This window comes from Opisthocomus hoazin, chromosome 1 (assembly GCF_030867145.1).
Source record: "Opisthocomus hoazin isolate bOpiHoa1 chromosome 1, bOpiHoa1.hap1, whole genome shotgun sequence".
In the NCBI taxonomy this organism is placed as follows: domain Eukaryota; kingdom Metazoa; phylum Chordata; class Aves; order Opisthocomiformes; family Opisthocomidae; genus Opisthocomus; species Opisthocomus hoazin.
In genome coordinates, this window is record NC_134414.1 from 62,954,775 (window position 1) to 62,973,265 (window position 18,491).

Sequence of the window (18,491 nt, forward strand, 5' to 3'; positions counted from 1 at the left end):
CCAACTGCAGCTGCACTAGAGTAAATACACCTGCAAAAGGACCAGTAAGCAGTAATATTTTATTTTTTTTTTAGTTAATGGGAATGCTTTCACAGGAGTAACCAGTGCCACCGGGGAGACATAGGTGTGCATTTTCTCATCTGGCAGGCAGGCAGAGCCCCTCCTTTCCCACTGCAGATTTTGTTTGCGTTGGAGGATTAGAGCATTTTAAATGTAATAGGAGTTGTAAAAAGTGTCTGTCTACATTTATTTAGTCGCATATATTTGTGTGTATGTATACATATAACTCCATGCTGAAATTAAAGGACAGTTTAACACAGGGACAGGTTTCCACTTGTTTAATTGCAGCCATTTGGAAGTTTGGCATCCAGTTCATCTGCTTTTCTAGAAGTCCGTGTTAGGGCAAGGTGAATTTCCCTGGAGGGTCCTGCCTCTTTCTCTTGCCTGTGGAAGGAGCGTAGGTGCGTAACCAAAGGTCTGCACCGCTGCACGTGGAGGAGATGGGTCCCACCCCAGCAGCTTTTCTCGTTGGCTTCTGTAGCATATGCCATTGCTGTCTTTTTTCTTCTCACCCCTGTCTTTGTTTCAGTCGTTGCAAATCTTTAAGAGCTACTGTGAAAAACTGTGTATTTGAAAGCAGGGAAAGTAGTAGTGGTTACTTCTTTATAAGAGGCAAATCTCCAAGTTTGCTGTTTATCTACAACCTCTTAAGAGTTGGAGACAAAGCTACAACACTGTGAAATGCCCCACAGTAACTCTGTAGTCCCAACTCTCAGTATTTCTTTAGCCCAAGAAACACAGAAGGAGCAGGTAATTAACTGGAGTTAAGACTTTGTTCATGGTCATAACATGCTTTGTTTGTGTCCTCTTGTATGGATTTAAATTCTCCTGTATATTTCAGAAAAGGACTTTTTTATTTCCATTAGATAAAATTTCCTTTCCTGCTCTGTACCACACGGCTTTACGTATCTGTGGGATTGCCCAGTGACAGGACATCGGGCAACAGGCACAAACTGAAGCATAGGAAGTTCCATCTGAACATGAGGAAGAACTTCTTCCCTCTGAGGGTGACGGAGCACTGGAACAGGCTGCCCAGAGAGGCTGTGGAGTCTCCTTCTCTGGAGATATTCAAAGCCCACCTGGACACGGTCCTGTGCAGCCTGCTGTAGGTGATCCTGCTTTGGCAGGGGGGTTGGACTAGATGACCCACAGAGGTCCCTTTCAACCCTGAACATTCTGTGATTCTGTGATATGGTTTCCTCTTTCCGGTGTCTCTGCCGCACTTTTTAAATCAACCTGAAGCCTTCAGCCCATCCCATTTCAGCTCCCATGGCTTCTTCTCACAATACCAGGCATGAAAAGAAAGTTGTAGAAGGGCTTAATCATTTAGTTCAATATAATTTGACCTAGTATTCTGGCCTGTGGAAGTATTGCTGGACTTCCCTTGGGTTGAGTGTGATGATCTCGGTGTCCTTGAAGCACCAGTGGAAGGAAAAATCAACATCCCAGAAGTTACAGAGTCTCAGCTGATGGCTAAAAAACCCCAACAACTCTGTTGGGTCCAGTAAATTATTTAGTATGTGCTGTCAGCTTGTATTTTGAAAAAAGATGAACTGTGTCTCGTGTCTTCTGCATACCCTTTCTTTCTGAAGAGGACATGAGTAACAGCTCAAAATGTGCCTGCATTGACACATGCACGGTCGGTCGTGCTTGGCCAGCAACTCTACGCGTTGTGTGTCCAGTGTATGGCAAGAGGCACGCGAGAAGGTTGTGTAGGGTTAAAGGCTATACGTAGTACATCTGTGTGGGGTGACACCAGTTAAGAATATATGGAAAACTGGAAGTCTCTTGCTTTTCCTGACTTAGGGAAGTTAGGTTTTAAAACCAAAATAATTTTCTTGTGGTGTACTTCGGAGAGGAGGAGAATTGCTTTGGCTCAGCACAATGAAAACAGGATGGAGCAGAAGTGCTTTAGCAAACCCATTTTACAAATCCTGATTAAAAACTGACTCGGTACAAGAGCTGGTGGTGTTGCTGTTCACTGTGTGTGGACATCTTGTGGGGATGGTCCACACTTACTCTAGCTGCCAGGCTGTGATGAGAGGGGTGGGAGGGAGGACTTCCGCTTGGGATTTCAAGTGGAAGGCAGGTGGACTTCCAGAGCTACGTGAGGAGTCCAGGGGCATGACCTGTGTGAGGTTAGATGTCGTTCTCCTTTTCCTCTCACACCTTCACAACTGCTCCAGCCGTTCCCACCAGAGTGGGGCTGGAAGCCACAGCCACTCCAGCTTGCTTCAGGCTTAGATCCTTAATGAACTTACATTCAGTTGTTGCTTGGGGATGCTAACAATGTTTTCCTGGAGGATGGAACAAGCAAAGTTCCAGAAAGTGTGAAAAGACGGTGAGAAGCAGCGTTAGGGCATGTATACGGCGGGCTTGGTCTTAGCTCCCTCTAGTGCATGCGTGTGAGCAGAGTTACGTAAAACATTTTGTTTCAAATATTAATACAGTAACTGTGTGCAAATACACACTTCAGAGATCTTTAACAAGCTTTTAATTATTACTCCTGTAGCTAGTGCACTAGCAGTACTCGAGCAAGCAGGGGAACTGTTACCTGCTTGGCTTCGCTCACAGGTAGCCTAAGAGGACAATCACAGAGGATGATCTGTCCTGACATTGTTTGAGAGAGGTGCTATTCTGAGCTCTGGGACTGAATTTCAATGTTGAATAATGCCAGCACCTGCTTTGGGATGGCTTTAAATTTCTAAGTAGGAAGCCTTACTGTTGCTTCATTTACATACATGCATTGGCGAGTCCTACAAGGATTAAAAGGTTAGGTCTCAGCCCGAAATGAAGACACCCAAGTGTTGGTGTCTGAGTGTGGGTGTCCCCATGCAAGCCAGAAGTTGAAGTGCCATTGCAGACTGTGCAGGTTATCAGCACAGTCAGATGTAGTCGGGAGAACGGTCTGGCTCACCCTTCAGAAGTGATGCAGGCCTTGGTTCAGTTGCCTAAACATGTGCCTACTGACGGTTACCGTTGTCTTAAGGTAACCTTGGATGTCTTAGGTTTTCCAAGACATTTTGACAAGCTTGGCCGATGCAGGAATAAATAATAAAGTACATAATAAAATGCCGCTTCGCTTTGCCTTTAAGTGTTTCACATAGTACAATTCTGACAACATATTATCTTAAAATTGTGGTTATATGCAGTATTTGTTCCCTCATTGGTTTTGACCTTTTTTTCTTAACATGAGAAGCAAAGGGAGGTAAAATTGCTATAAGGTACCTGATCAATTTATATGGAAGGAATACAAGTTGTTCTAAAAATGACATAATCAGTCATTTTTAGTTCAAAAGTTTTATAGCCAACTACATTTTCAAAGAAGAATTTTTAATGTGTTTTGTCCATACACATTTTAGAATCCTAATCTTAAAAGAAACAAAGCCAAAAAGTCTTTCCAGGACTACTTTAGTATCTTAGCAAATATTAAAGGAGAAGTATAGCTCAAATGGACAGCAAATTTAATTGTTTTGGGAAACTTTCCATTTTGGCAGTGTTAGATTTACGGTTGGACTCGATAATTTTAAAGGTCCTTTCCAACCTAAATGATTCTGTGATTCTAATACAGGACCTACAAACAAATCCGCACGCTTCTGAACTGGCAGCTGGACGACGGGCGGGAGACCTTAGCCCAACTGGTCCTAAAAGCCTGGTGAGCAAATGACCTGAGCCTGCGGTGGGTGGTCATGTGAAGTGATCTCCAGGCTCCGTTGGCTTACTGACGAGATTGTGTCACCCCATTGACTGCAGCGGGAGGTTAGACACTCGCGTTTCTCCGTCTCAATCTCTGTCCTCAAGCTCAGTGGGTGCTTCCTTACTTCTTGGTTATTACAGGGCAATTACCAAATTCCAAAGTATTTTAAAGAAAATAGACTTGCTCACATCGGTACAGAACAGTACGTTTCTTTATTTTCTGTAGCAGTGAAAATGGGCCAAAGACCGACAGTGTAAAAATAGCATTACAGAGAACGCTGCTTAAAGGTGTTATTTAGTGACGACATTATTCTACTTGTTATATGACCTTTAACCAAGAAGGAAAAATTAAAAGGCAGATCCAGTAGAAAAATAAAATACTCGTAGGCCATGTCTGAAAAGAAATAGAAGCTCAACAGGCTGTCTCATGCTAAGGCTTGTCGTTATCTCGCACAGCTGTTTTAAATTATGCATCAGCGTTCGCACTAAATTAGGTGGCAATTATGCAGATATTAATTATGAAATTATTCAGTAGCCTTCAGTTTTGTCAAAATCTGTAAAAATACAATGAAGCGAACATAAAGATAGTTATATTACATTTGAGTGCCTCAAACAAAAGGACAATTAAATTATTTGCCCCAGAATTAAAAAAAAAGCAGTTAAGATCGCGCAAAATACCGACACGCCGCATGTTTGGTGGGGATTTGAGACGCCACGCGTGGCAGCTCTCTGAGGAGGGAGGGGAGACGGGGCGTGCAGCAGCACAGCACCTCTCCTCGCCAAGGCACCTGCAAAGGCAGCCGCCGCGCCCAGAGCAGCCAGGTTCTCCCTAGACCAAAATGTCAGGTGGCACCTACTCAAGCGAGTTTCTTCTTCTGCGTAGAGCAGAGGCGCCAGCTCCTCCCCCTTGCAGGTATTCCCTGGTGTCCCCAAAAAGGGCTTCCTCTCCGCTCCACCCGTCTGACCCGGGAAGTCACCTGGCAGGGCAGAGGGCTGTCCTCAGCGCTGCTGACAAGGCTTGTTCTGTCTCGTGTTCCCTCCGCTCCTCGTGGAAACCTGGTGAGCGTGTAAACGAGGAGAAGAGTAGCAATATACTGAGAAAATGAACTGAAAAATCTGGAAGGGAGTAGGAAACGGCCTTTTTTGTTGGTTGAAAGCAAGCTTTTGAGAAGGAAGGTGGGAAGGGGAAACAAATGTTGTTTACATCTTCAGTGCCAAAATACGACGTTACAAATAAAAGCCTATGCAAAATCCTTGTTAGTGATTTGAAAAGCTTGAATTGCAATTTCTAAGGGAATGGGGGAGCAGGTAGGAAAGCACTTCTGCAGTGAATAATAAATATCTGAACAATTCTTGTGGTTTTTTGACTGCAAGTTTTGGTCTAGAAATTCCAGAAAATCCCATGTTAAATACCCCTGTAGAAAATTCTGTTCTAACAACAAAAAAGGCAATTTGAATGAAAAATCCCAGCAAAGGAGATAGAAGAATAGGTCCTTTTCTCGGGCACGTTATCAGAGGGGATGCTTGCAGGGAGTGAGCCCTGGGCAGGACAGTGTTGGGTGTCTGGCGAGCCCACGTATGGTGCCATGCTGCTCCGCGTAGAGGTACTGGCAAGCCTTGGCATCTGGGATGCAGGGCTGTCTGCACCAGGCTGGAAAAATGAACCTGAATGATCCTTGATCAAGAAGAGTCACTTCTCTAGAAGAGGGTGTTTGGATAGCAATAGCTTGTAATGGTAGGAAGGGCAAACGTAAGCCGCTTGCTGCCTCTTTCATGCTAGAAACTCGAGAATCACAAGCCTCAGTTCAATCAGGTAATCTTGTCTGAAGGCACTGAGTTACATGTAAGTAGCCGTGACTTTAAGAATTAACAGTTTGCCGACTCAAGGCGTGAGCATTTTCAATCTAAAAGCTACAACAGACCTCCACCAGGGTCAAGAAAAGACCCTTTGAATTGCCTTGAAACAACCGACGTTACAAAATGCACGGCAAAACTTTGTTTTCTTAAGCTGTAAGGCAGCAAAGAAGCAAAACCTAAAGATTACCCTGGAAAATTTAAAGGAACTCTGTTTGAAGTCTCATGCAAACGTTAACCAAGTCTTTGTTTCTCTCTTAATAACATTTTTTGGTCTCTTAATGGTGTTTCTGTGTAGATGATGAAGGCTCCTGGCAGGCTTGCATACAGAGTTTTAGATCACATGCTCATAGAAAGAAGCCAGTGGGAAGAAATGGGAAAATCTCTGTTTTGGTTTTTTTTTTGGTTTTTTTTTTTTAGAAATTCTCCCCTCGCACGCCCTTCCCCTGTAGAGCAGGGCTGACGCCTGCCTTCTGCTGATGCCCTGCTAGATGGCAGCGTCGCATCGCAGGAGCAGCGAGCAAAGGCAAACGCATTTCTTTTATATAACAATAAATCAAGACATATTTCCCTTTCCTGTTACAGGCTGGTTTAGCTTTCATATCACTGCAAATAAAAAAAAATGTATTTAGATCTGATATGGTAACTTCCTTTTCTGCTCTTGCTTTCAATTATTCAACAAATGATACTTTGACAAGTTGAGTAAAAGTCTTTCAGGCACATATTTGTTATTTAAATGTAGGATATTTTTTCTGAGGTCAACTCATTTTGTAGCCATTTGGGGAAAAAATGAGTTTGTTTCATTGTGCTTAGCATGTACATGCAGCTCGTCTGAGTCTGGTTTTTTCCGTCATAAAATTTTAACAACGCAGTGCAGCGCAGAGCTCCAGATGTACTTAGCCATTCTGCTCTTTGAAATAATTGCATCTGGACATCTCTCGCTGCTCCAACTGTTTTCCCTTGAAATAAACAAATGTCAGATTTTTATCTCGGCGTGTGATTTATTGCCCACCAGAAATGCCAGTCTTCGGCTTGGAGTGTGCAGGAGGCTGCCCGCATAACCACAGTGGAAACGTCTATTTATTTATTTCTTTGTTTCTTGTGCCTGTCGTGACTTTCAGCTGGAGGCAGAGGTTAGTTAGCTTTGACTGACTTCATTTTTTGGCGCAGTATTATCTGCAGTGACACACAATAGTGTGTATGTCTGTTTAGGTGAGAATATTCAGATAAGAAGAAAACTGAGGAAGCGGTAAGCGGTCAAAAGTCAGGAACATGAAGATTTCCTCAGAGAAGCTGTAAGCTTAGAGAGTTTTGTAAAACTGACGCAAGTGTTACAAGCGCGATGTGCGATGAGTAACTTTGATGAACATAAATCTGATACCTTTCTGTGTTTGAGTTAAGTTCTGGATGTGGCGGTGGACCGTCTCTTGCTTGGAAGGGCGTCTGAACCGCAGCGCCAGGCTGTGGGAGAGGAGGAGGTGCGGTGCGGTCGTTACTGCTGGGGAACCTGCAGAAGTGTGGTGGCCCCGCTCTGCGTGCCATGGCTGTGTCCACCTAAAAGGGACGCCTCGTGTAGTGGCAGCCTCATGTGCCATGATCCGGGCATGCATGATGTGGAAGAGGAAAATAGAAAACAGGTTTTGTTAAAAGAAAAACAAAAATGCTAGGTGAGGACACCTAAGAAAATGTAGGTTTGGAGAAGTAGCACCCCTAGAAGAGGAATGCGGGCACTTTCACAGGTATTGTGCTCAGCCTCGCTCCTTTGTGCTCTCAGTTCCTCTGCATAAGCCTATTCTGGCGGTTTCTAAAATTCAAGAAGAGAAGGAAAGTGGCCTGAAGGTAGGAAGCGAAAAAAACAGATGACTGCAGTAGTTCAGACCTGCGGAAAGGTAAAATTCAGTGGCTGTTGCTGTACAGGTGCTCCTAAAATATTACTGCAGTGGTTTTCTCATTTCTATGTAGTCTGTCTGCTGCCTGTGTGATTGGTTAAAAATAGATTTTGGGAGGACATATTGGAGTATGTTATGATCAATTTTTAGTGCTGCATTATTTATTACTTTAAAGAAGAATAAATAAAGCCAGATTGCTTTCATTTTTAAAACAACTAGTGCTGTTTCTTCAGAGTGAGTAAATACCTATTACGTTGAACTTAAATATTGTACATTATTAGTTGAGTAAGTACCTGTTGAAGCTCATAAGCATGCTAAGGAGTTGGCAGCACAAGTGGCTTTGGACTCTTTCAGGACCTCATGAATATGAAATGAGAAGAATGATGCTGTTGAACCCTTGAGCCCTTTGGGATCCCATAGTTGCCTTGATCTTTTCTTTAGATCATCATGAAGAGCTGGATTCAGACAAGGTGTTTGTCAGCTTTTATACACCCAGACGGCCAACAGCTTCTGCCTGATGGAATGACAATGTGCTAGCAGAGGCGTCCACTTCAGCATGGACATCTGACCCTCAGCCATTTCCAGAGGCATATTATCAACATATGGGACAGGCAGAACTGGGGACGCTCACATTTAGGGAAGAACTGAGAGGATGGAGCAGGGCACCAGGATTACCGTGTCAGGGCATGGGCTGTGAGAAAGTCAAGCAAATAGGACCTTTGCTCCTCAGGAGACGAACACCTGATGTCCTCTATATTAGTTACTGTATGAGCAGTTCACCAAGGAAGATCATCTGTGGCCTAGACATCTCGCCCTTTATGTATAAATCAGAGGTCGCCTTATTGGTGAGCAGAGTAGACAAACGTGCTGGGGATGCATTGGATTGATGGAGAAGCAATAAGATAAAAATCCTCCTTCATCTCTGAATTGAGGAGAGGTCCACAGAAAAGTGAAGCGCGTATACATTAAATCATAACATGCTGGAAATGAGAATGAGGCTTCTGGCCATGAAGAGAGGAGGAGCAGCAAAGGAAGGAAGCCGGTGACACAAGGTGGAGGACCTTGGTGTGTTTATGAAAAGTGATGAAGTGATTGGCAGCGAAAGCAGGGGTAACAAGTTGCTTTCAGCAGGTCCCTGTTAGTGGTTCCTTTAGGTTTTGTTTGGGGATGCGTTTATTGGGGTTTTTTTTCTTCTCAGCATTTGCAGATGATCCTGTAGAAAGATGCTCGTTTGACACTCGTTTTATAGGGTTACCAACGTGAATTTTCAAAGTGGAAAGGGACAGATGAGTGAGGCAGGTCTGAGGTTAGATGATGGGCACGCGAATGCGCAAATGTGTTTGGTGGGCACAAGGAAGAGGTGCTCTTGTGGCAGTGATGCGACCTGCGATGTCGTGCGGGCAGTAGGTCGGGAAGGGATCGCGGCTGGGCCCGGGACCCGGAAAAGGAGCAGGACGACAGCTGAGGTGGGAGAGATGAGGCGTGTGTACCCCAGCACCTTTCCCCCCTCCCCATCGGGCAGGCGACTTTTAATGCCATCGAGAGTTGGCGCTGGCTCAGCTGGAGCCGGCTGAGGACAGGGGCAAATCCCATCGCTCGGGGAGTGCCAGTGGGAGTCCTGGGCAGCGGATGGGACAGCTCAGGTCAGTGCTCCATGAACGTGCTGCTGCTGAAGCCATGGAGAAATAGGAGGTGAATAAGTCCATCTGTAAGGCTGTGTAAAAATTAAGTAAGACCAAGCATAACTGACACGATAGTGATTATTCTCAGTAAGTGAATAGTTAGTCATCTTTTTCCACTTTTGATTAAAGAAAAGTCTGATTTATTTTGAAGAAAAAGAGCAAGGCGCATGCCACAGAAGAGTATTCTAAGAGAAAATGAAAAGTGAAGAGATGGAGGCATTTCCCAAAGGCATGGAGAAATATTAATAGTCTTGGGTTTCATGTCAAAGGGAAGAAATACTTGGTGTTACTTTTATTTTTAGAATTCAGGAGAAGTTATGAGACAGCCTGTTGAGTCGGCTGTCTGAAAATATCTGTAGTTTTTAATGTATACCCTAGATATAGCTGACCAGTCTGCTACTCGTGTGAAAAACATGAAAATAGAAGATGTTAGTGTGGAAGGATTCATCTGCCCAGAAGTTAAATACCTCAGTGTGAACTGTTGGCCGCAGACTCTCATATTTGGTGGAGAGGAAAAAAGAGTTGTGAGCTGATAATCTGTCTCAGGCTAAAATAAATTGCCTGAGGTAGGCTAGGAAGATGTGGAGTAGGGTGACCAGCTGAGTCTGAAATCATCCGAGCTGACTCTTGTCTATGAGAAACTCCTGTCACTGCATTGCTTTTTAAATGAAAGGCTCATCAGTCTACAATGTTTACTACAAATGAGTTCATTTTTGGAGGGGTAGGTGCTTTGCAGTGTGAATGTCAAACACAATCTTAATGCCCCTTTAAAACGTATGAACGCTTGCAGAGCATGGTGTAGTTTGGAGAAATAATTTCAAAACTTCTGAAAGAGAAACATGTCAGAGGTAGATGCACAGTCATGTTTTCCAGCTGATCCACTGTGACAGGTCTTCAGTTGAACAAGAGTTCATGTACGCTGAATTCATGCAGAATGCTAGATTTTCTGTATTCATCGTGCTATAATAAATCTGGAACTGGAAACGGAATTTAATGCAGTGAGAATAAAGAAGCTGCATGAGTTGTAGCTTCAGAACAGATAATCTCAAGCCAAACCATGTTCTTGAAGTTCCCAGTACCCAGTCATGATTCTAGGTAATTTGGTTAATTCTCTGAACTGTATCAAGTAAAGCAGTGCACACAGTAGCCTGGGTATCAGAAAAGAGTTCACAACGGTGGAATTTCCACCTTAATTTAAAAGAGATTCCGAATTTGACTTTTAATATCTTGAGACAATAACCGATCGCAGCCGCCTTTGCTGGGTCTGAGGCAAGTCCAAGCTGCCATTGACTTAACTGCTGTGTACCATGGGTTGGTAGCTTGGCAAGAAGCTGAAGCCACTGGCAGTAACATCTCATGGTCATTCCCATGGACCAGACTGCAGAACTGTATCGCCCTTAGGAGCAACGCTGGCTTAATTTAAGGATGTTATTGTCTTGCACAGGGGGCTTAATGACTGCTGTGGTCATTCAGAGGTCCTGAAGGTAAAGGTCTAGAAGAGCCATGCTGTAATAGAAGAGAGAGAAAGTCTTGGCATTTGGAAGCTGAAAATGCCACCTCTAAAGAGCTGGAAAATAGAGAAGAGCAGGTGCTTCTTGATGGCTAGAAGGTAGTTTGCAGAAATTTAGTTTCACTCTCTGTATTTGCAGTTTCGGTGAGGTCTAGTAACAAACGCTGGTACAATTCCAGTGATTTTAGTCGAAAGAGTAGCCAGCTTTCTGGCACTTCAAACAGATACCAAGCAAGAAGGCAATGGAGAGGGCACCCTGTGTCTGTGATTGCCTCCAAAAAATGCCCTTTGCTGTTGTTAAATCTTCTGTGCATTATTACCCCAGACTGTAAGTGCCTGGCCATTCTGCTTCTGCTGGAAATAGGGTTCTTATTAGGTCTCTTGTTGCAGCAGCAGAAGGTATGTTTTCTGGCACGTCTGTATCCACACATGTGGATCTTATTCATACAGAGCATGGGAAAATACTTTTCCGTGCTTGACCTGTAGACCTTTGTACATGGGACAACGCACACTCGTTGTGTAGTCTTATTTTTCAGGTTTTTGTGCTTATATATACCATGGTAAAAGTGTCAGTTAAGTTGTTGTGAAATATAATGATATACTAGCATCACTGCAAACCTGACCAAGTCATGTGCACGTACACTGGAGATGTAAACCTTCAAACAGTAGCGACCGTGAAGGTTGTCGAACCTATTTACGAGTGCTGAGGGAGTGCAGGCTCTGTGATAGGCGTTTGCAGGGATGTTCCTTGGTCGGGATGTTCTGTACAGCATCTCCTTTTTCAGCGTGCCAGCGATGGAGCAATTAGCAGCGATGCAGACTTAGATAGCCTCCGTCTTCCATCACGGTTTATTACTTTGTAGATTAAACAGAAGAGGTTTGCAGTGTGTTTTCCATGTAAAGTAGTTTAGCATTTGATGTTTCTGTCAGACACAGTGAATAAAACAGTAGCAGAAGCTGATGCATGTGTATGTAGCTATGGCCAAGTTGTGATATCTTTTGAGAAACAGGGTGTGAACATATAATTAAAGACTATGGGATGCGTTTTACACTTTGTGGCTAAGGTTTTAAAAAAAAAAAAACCCAAAGTAGCTCTTCAGTTCTGCATCTCCACCCTGGAGAAGCTTGTTCTGAAGGAGAGACTTGAGATTTTTTTTTTTTTTAATTTTTTTTTTTTCCCCCTAGGAGGACTCCTACGTGTACTAGAAATAGCCGGGGTGCAACATGCCCCAGTTCCATCCCCTGCGCAGGCACCAGCATGGCGAGGACGGTGTGGTGGGAGCAAGTGGGCTCCGTAGCCGCTGGTGGTGGGAGAAGCGTGGCGGGGAGAGCTCCGGCTGCTCCTCCTGCGTCCGCAGCCGCAGAAACAGGCCGTGCTGGCACACAGAAGGAAGACGATGTCTTCGCCGTTTCCTGAGTTTCCAGAGGAGGGGAGAAACGGCAGGAGCAGGGGACGGGGCGGTGGAAGCCCTTACCTGGGCTCTGCGGCTCGCTGGAGCCAGGCAGAGATGGGGGGTCTCTGCTCTTTCCTGACGCCCAGAGCCCCTCCGTCCTGCCCAGGACGGTCCTACCCTGTCCCCGAGGTGCAGCCTGAGCCTAGGCCCTCCTCCTCCTCTGTCACACGTGGTGGGGGAATGGGGAGCGTCAGTCATGTGGGGTGGGCTGACCTTTTAGGGCATCTCGGCATAGGGGACAGTGATCTGTCTCCCTGTACAGGGAGAAAAAACTGTAGGAAAGTGCAAGTTTATCCCCTCAAAAGTTGGCAGACAACGTAGGCAGCTGCAGCATCTGAAATTCTGGGTTTTTTTCACGCTGAGTAGATTTCAGGCTGTGTCCCATTAAATCAGACCTTAGAATCCTTTAAATATACTTGTGTGATTACAGCTAACCCAGTGTAGCTAAAGCTGCTTTATTAATTAGATGGACATGCTGGGTTGTAACGTGCTAAAAATACCAGTGCTGATAATCTTGGTCACTTCTCATTTTCAGCACGGCTTCTTTGTACCAAATCACCATGCTGTAGACGGGCCGGGGTTATCCCAGGCAGGGCTTTATTATTCCAGCAAAGGTATTTCTTTGTTATTTTGATAGGAAACAGCAGATAGGCAATAAGCTAACAAACTCACAATGGGTGGAAGTTCATTAATAATCGATATCCTTGTTGTGTGTATGATGTATGGAGATGTTGAGCCCTTTGGAGCAGCAGGTGTTCGTACAGTGTCGTTACAACGGGGCCTCGCCTGTCACCAGATTTGCGGCGCTGATGGTAGCGAAGGATGACTTTTTGGCACGCCGGCCAGTTTGGTGGGGTCGGGGAGCGGGTAGCTGCATGCAGAGAGCGAGGCCGTTGTGGGGCGTGTTAGAACGTGGCGGGGAGGGGGACGAGAATGAGCACCTGCCATGCCGAGGCGAGCGTGTTTCTTGTTGGCAGTCTGTATGTCAGAGGTAGTATGTTGCTGAAGTTATTCTCAAAACACCTTATTTTTTTTTTTTTCCTTCCCTTTTAAAAGAAATACTGCATTAAGCAGCGGTCTAGCTTCGTAAGACACAAGTAGGTCAAAGTGCTGTCAGGACTGTCTTGCATACCACCTACAAACGCAGCTCAAAAATACGTCGAGTGCCAAGTTAGAGAGGGAGAGCAGGCGATGCACTCCGACTCCTTGGCTTGCGCTGAAGTCTGGAGCACAGATGAGCAAGGACATGATAAAGCGTCACAGCCCTGGCTTTTGACGTCACTTTGGCCGACAGCCCTGCCGGGCAGGCGATGGGAGTCCGGACGCTTTGCCAGCGCTGTGAGCAGGTGGAGCTGGGCGCTGGGCGCGGTGCGCGCTTCCCCTTCGCAGCGCTGGGAGCGCGTTGCGTCTGTAAAACGGGTTGCTTCACCCTCAGTTTGGGACATGGCGGAGGCAGAGCAGCGAGGTTAGTGGCTAGCTAAGTGCGCAGAGGCACCGTTACGATCATCCCCCCTGGATGCCCTGACGTAAGGAAGCGTGAAAAAACCTCTCAAGTTCACTGACCTGCAGATAATTTTGGGGGGAAGTAAGCAGCCGCTGAGAGTGCATTGAAAAGACACTTTGGCTTGTTGAAAACACCCGGCCCAGTACATTTTTTTGCTTGTTCATGGCGGTGGGCCCTGCCTCCACCGCTTCCCCTGGCCGTTGCCGACTTGGTGGGCGCAGGGTGGGAGCCGGAGCACGGCACCGGGCACCGACACGCCTGCGAGCCTCCCTGGGAGGCCAGGGCTGCCTCCCCCTCCACCCTGCCCAGGCCCTCCCATTGTGCCTTCAGCGCCGGCCCCGGTGTTTCGGCACGTAACGTACCCCCTCCGCGCGTCCTCACGCACGGGAGGAGGGCGACCGGGTTTGCGGCAGCGTCAGGGTATGGGATGGTGTCCCCGCGTCACCTACAGGCGCGATCACGCTCTCCTTTCTCTTGACAGATAATCCTGAAATAGCCGGCAGGAGCGGAACGGAGTGCCACGAAGCCTCCCTGCGGACGGCCAAGCACGGCTACTGTACATACTACCCCATCTCCTCCTCTCTAGAGTTGCCACAAACTGCATGCTAAGTCAAGAATTTGTTCTTACGGACAAATCACAAACTCGAAAAAGCTAGTGCTGCTATGTCATATTATGAATATTAAATATGGTATGCTTACTATACTCCAACCTAAAATAGTTAACTACCTGATACCAGCTGTGATGTTTCAAGACATAAAGGGTAACGTTTAGTTTTAAAGGTTTTCTAAGCATAGTTTAATTCTTGCAAATACTGTCTTTTCTCCATAACTCTACCTAACGGGAATGGTCCAGTTCAGTTAGCCTCGTGAGATTCAGGGTGCGGGAATCTTCCGAGCTCAGCAATAATGAAGTTGCATTGGCTAAAAACTTACCCCAGCTGCAGGTTTAGTTTTCACCCGAGCTACGATTGGGGCTTTTCTTCTCGGTTGAATAAGCCTTGGCTTTGCTCCCCTAGAGAGTCGGCTCCGAGAGAGAGGAAGGGCAGCGCAGCCCCGTGTCCTGCACGTCGCCCTGCCGATCCGAGTATTTTTAGCCAGAAGTCCAAAGCAAAGCACAAATTCTTTAGATGCGCGTGGTTGGTGTTTGACTTGTATGGAGAAGTTGCATTTGAATCATAGCAGAATAGCAGAAGAAAATTTTAAAAATTTTGCACAGTATGAACTTCATACCCCTTTCGATCCCCAAAAGAACAAAGTCTTGAGAATATTATTTTACGAGTATATTTATAATGTTTTTAAAAGAGACTTTGCAGAAGTGCCTAAATTTTGTCACATCAGACTTGATGAAAGTGAGCCTGATGCCAACAGTCAAATCTCACCGGAAGCGAGGAATCTTTCAAACTGATAGTCAGGTTACCAAAAAGATCCAAGCTGTTGAGAAGTAACTTCCAGAAGCGTAAAATCAAACAGCGGGAAACAAAAAGACCAAACTTAACAAAAGAAAAGGCGAAAAAGAAGGCTGTAGATGAAGAGATTTGTATGATACTCTAATTTAATTAAAATTCAGTTGAGTCACTGAAACTTCATAGGTGACTTTAATCTAGACTATTAACTGAACACGCTAAGAATGTAGAATGAGATTCAGTTTAATCATTACTGTATTTGCATTTTTTTAAAAATTGGATTAGAAGACTGTAACCAGATCAGAGTGGAGAAAAAAAAAGTAGTTCTTTTAATTGTTTTTCTTTAAAAACATATTTTATGTCACAAAAGTATGAAGATATCTTTAATACAATTATATACATATTATATATACATACATACATATATATGGATGAAGCAGATTTTAATGTTGTTTACTTTTTTAAATACTTTGTTGATTTACAAGGTAATTATATATGTATAATTAAAATTTCATTTGTTTGATTTGAGATTTGTTTCAAGCACTATTGTACCAAATATTTCATATTTCACATTTTATATGTTGCACATGTATCACATAAATGACATAGTTTTTAAATTATTGTTTAAAAAAAACAAGACAGCTGTTATAAGTGGATATTATGTATAATTGTTTGCAGCATAAGTTTTCTATGTGGACATTATTAGTGATTGCAGTATTTTAACTTAACCTCTTCAGATTGATTGTAAACTATTTTAAACTTCGGCAGCACTGCCTGTTCTGAACGACTGAAGGCACTAACCATATAATTATTTGTCTAGGAAATTATTTTCCGGGCTAAATCTCGTTTGTCCGATGTCTAATTACTATCTATTTATATATAAAGCTGGAGATTTGATCATCCGAAAGGAAAAAAAAAAAGAATCACGATTCGATTGTAAAATTAACATAGTGCTTGTAACGTTGCGTTAGTTTTAATTTGTGGAAGAATAACGTATCTTAACTTGTTACTTTAGCAGTTAAGGTATCACCATTATATACTATTAAAACACTAATATTTGTAGACTTTCTCAGTCATTATAATTAGGTAGTTGACACTGCAACTTGCCTATATCTGTCAAAGTTGTTTTTATTTTTTTATAATAGTTAATTTAGGCATTTGGGTAGCTTCTTGTATAATACTAAATGGTAAATTATCCATGTTGTTTAAATATTTTATGTAGATAACTCCTCAAGACATTGTTTTGTGTGAACTTTTTATGTTTCGAAATAACTGTTATTCTATGTTTTTTACAATTAATCCAATACTACTATTTTTTGCCCATGGATGATGAAGCTTCGGATACATCAGGTCTTTCATCCAGATAAACTGACAGACAAAAAGAGAAAATGTATTTTTAATAAGAGATCCACTTTCCGACTTTATGACTTTGTAATATTCCTGAAAACTGTACAAGTACAAACCTAGGCGAACAGTAAGGAGGCAATTACAGAGATGTGCAAATACGTGTACAACAGATTCTGCATTTTATTTATTTATAAAGTAATTTTATAGACTATTTCAAAATTTGGGAAGATCTAAAACTATTTTTCTGTATAAATATTATTTGCCAAAACTTTGTTTATATTTTAAAAAAAAGTCTAATGAAAATGGTTAAATTTTAAATGCTTTGTTTAATTAAAAAAAAAAAAAAAAACCAACAAAAAACCAAGAAATAAACCCCCCCTAAAAGAACCATGAGATGGGCCAACACAGAGACAGTGAATACTGTAGCTGGGACACGGTTTCAAGTGACTCGAGATGTCTCAGTGTTTATTTTCTTCAAGGGATACAGCACCTCACCAAAATACCTTTTTGTTTGCCTCTCTCATCCAGCATAATTGACGACGCGTACGATGAGTATTTCGGTAACAGTTAAAAGAAACCCCTCCATTCACTCTTTTTCAGCATATAACTACTAGTGGTCTGTTAAATAGCCATTCTATTTCTGTTGTGACGTTAAATTCATCCACCCGATGTACAACCACTGAAATAAAAAGAAGCATTTTAAAATGAGAGCAGAGTCAGGGCGATCCTTTCTTTGTCTGGGGCCTGGGGTAACAAAAATAGTCGCAAGAAAGGGGAGGAGTCTTTGAAAAGTAGATCGTTACTGTGTTCCGGTTTGGTTTATTTTATGTTATGGTATGTTATATGTTATTTTATGTTATTTTATTTTATGTTGTTTTATTTTATTTTACGTTATGTTATTTTGTTATTTTATTTTTTCCTTAATTGCATGTTCAAGTAACAAATCCTTACGTGGAATCCCCAGGTGTAGGATGCAGGCAGATGCTCTGTGAGGAAGCACTTGCCCTGCTCCGCGGGAGACAGCGTGCGGAGGACGCCGGGCTGGGCGGTGTTTGCCCCAGCAGTCATTCCGTGCCCTTTCCGCTTCCCCGTGCGTGCTGGGGTGCCAGCAGGCAGTGGTTATCCCAGCTGGTTATCCCAGCGGCGTGGCTTGCAGATGCCTAACCCTTGGGGGATTTCTTCACCGGCGCATCCTCTGCATCCTCTTTTCTCGCCTACGTCTCGGAGAGCGTCGCACCAACAAACAACCCCCGCCATCAACTCGTTCCTCCGGGGAGAGCGGCATCGCCGGGGATCTGCGTGCCCGAGGGCAGCGATCCCATGGCAAGCCAGTGGCAGCGGAGGGATTCAAACCTCTGGCTTGCAGCTCCGTGGTTTCTTCAGACCATCTTCTCTGATCTGTCTTCTTAAATGCTTTGAAGAAAGGAAATACAGCTCCTGCAGAATCAAGAAGAGTTTGTGTCATCAAGTTGTATACGTTGCATCAGCACGGGGCTGGTTTGAAAGGAGTCCGAGGTCGCTGGTGATGTGGAAGACCAGCAGGCTGACCAGTCTGTTTGGACGTGTCGCGGCCGTACCGAGCCAGGAGCCTGCTGAGAACGAGCGTGTGGGGTGGAGAGGGCTTGCGAGGGACGGGGAAGGACTGCAGCAGTGGAGGGCTGCGAGGGCATCGCAGAGCAGAGGCAGCAAGCGATTCATGTTCAGCTCCTGACGATTGAGGAGCAGAAACCCCATCTGCTCACACTTTCTTACGTTAAAGCCCACCCTGAGCAGTTGTCAGCTGCCAAGAAGGGCCAGGACATGTCAGTTTTTCTTGTCTAAAAGCTGCTTTGTTTCTTGTCAGCTTTGGCTCTGTTTTGGCAGCAGAGAAGCGCTCGTGGGAGCCGCGAGCTCTGAGGAGCCGCACCGAACCGGCTGTCTTTGTACACCTCCATGGGCCAGAGAACGTCAGCGTTCCCAAAATGAAGCAAGGTGCTTCAGCAACCCTCGGTATCCCCGCAGACAGAGGGTGGCCAGAGGGCTGCTCCCCAGCAGGGAGCCGACCCTCGCCCCGGCACCGTGCCGCTCGGCATCGGCCTTCCCCAGGGCACAC

General features: G+C 44.5%; 1 protein-coding gene across 11 annotated transcripts in view; it reads left to right on the forward strand.

Moving 5' to 3' along the window:
- MBNL2 (muscleblind like splicing regulator 2) overlaps positions 1-17,107 on the forward strand; it is a 114,836-nt gene extending 97,729 nt beyond the window's left edge. For 8 of the 11 annotated variants that reach the window (XM_075423994.1, XM_075423900.1, XM_075423932.1 and 5 more), the window contains 2 exons: positions 3,632-3,715; positions 14,131-14,243. In XM_075423994.1, the coding sequence (XP_075280109.1) occupies positions 3,632-3,715; positions 14,131-14,145 (99 nt within the window). In that variant the 3' untranslated portion in view covers positions 14,146-14,243. Of the gene's footprint in view, positions 1-3,631; positions 3,716-14,130 lie in introns of all 11 variants that reach the window. The other 3 variants (XM_075423973.1, XM_075423983.1, XM_075423951.1) reach the window with 2 other exon arrangements.
- Positions 17,108-18,491: the final 1,384 nt, after the last annotated feature.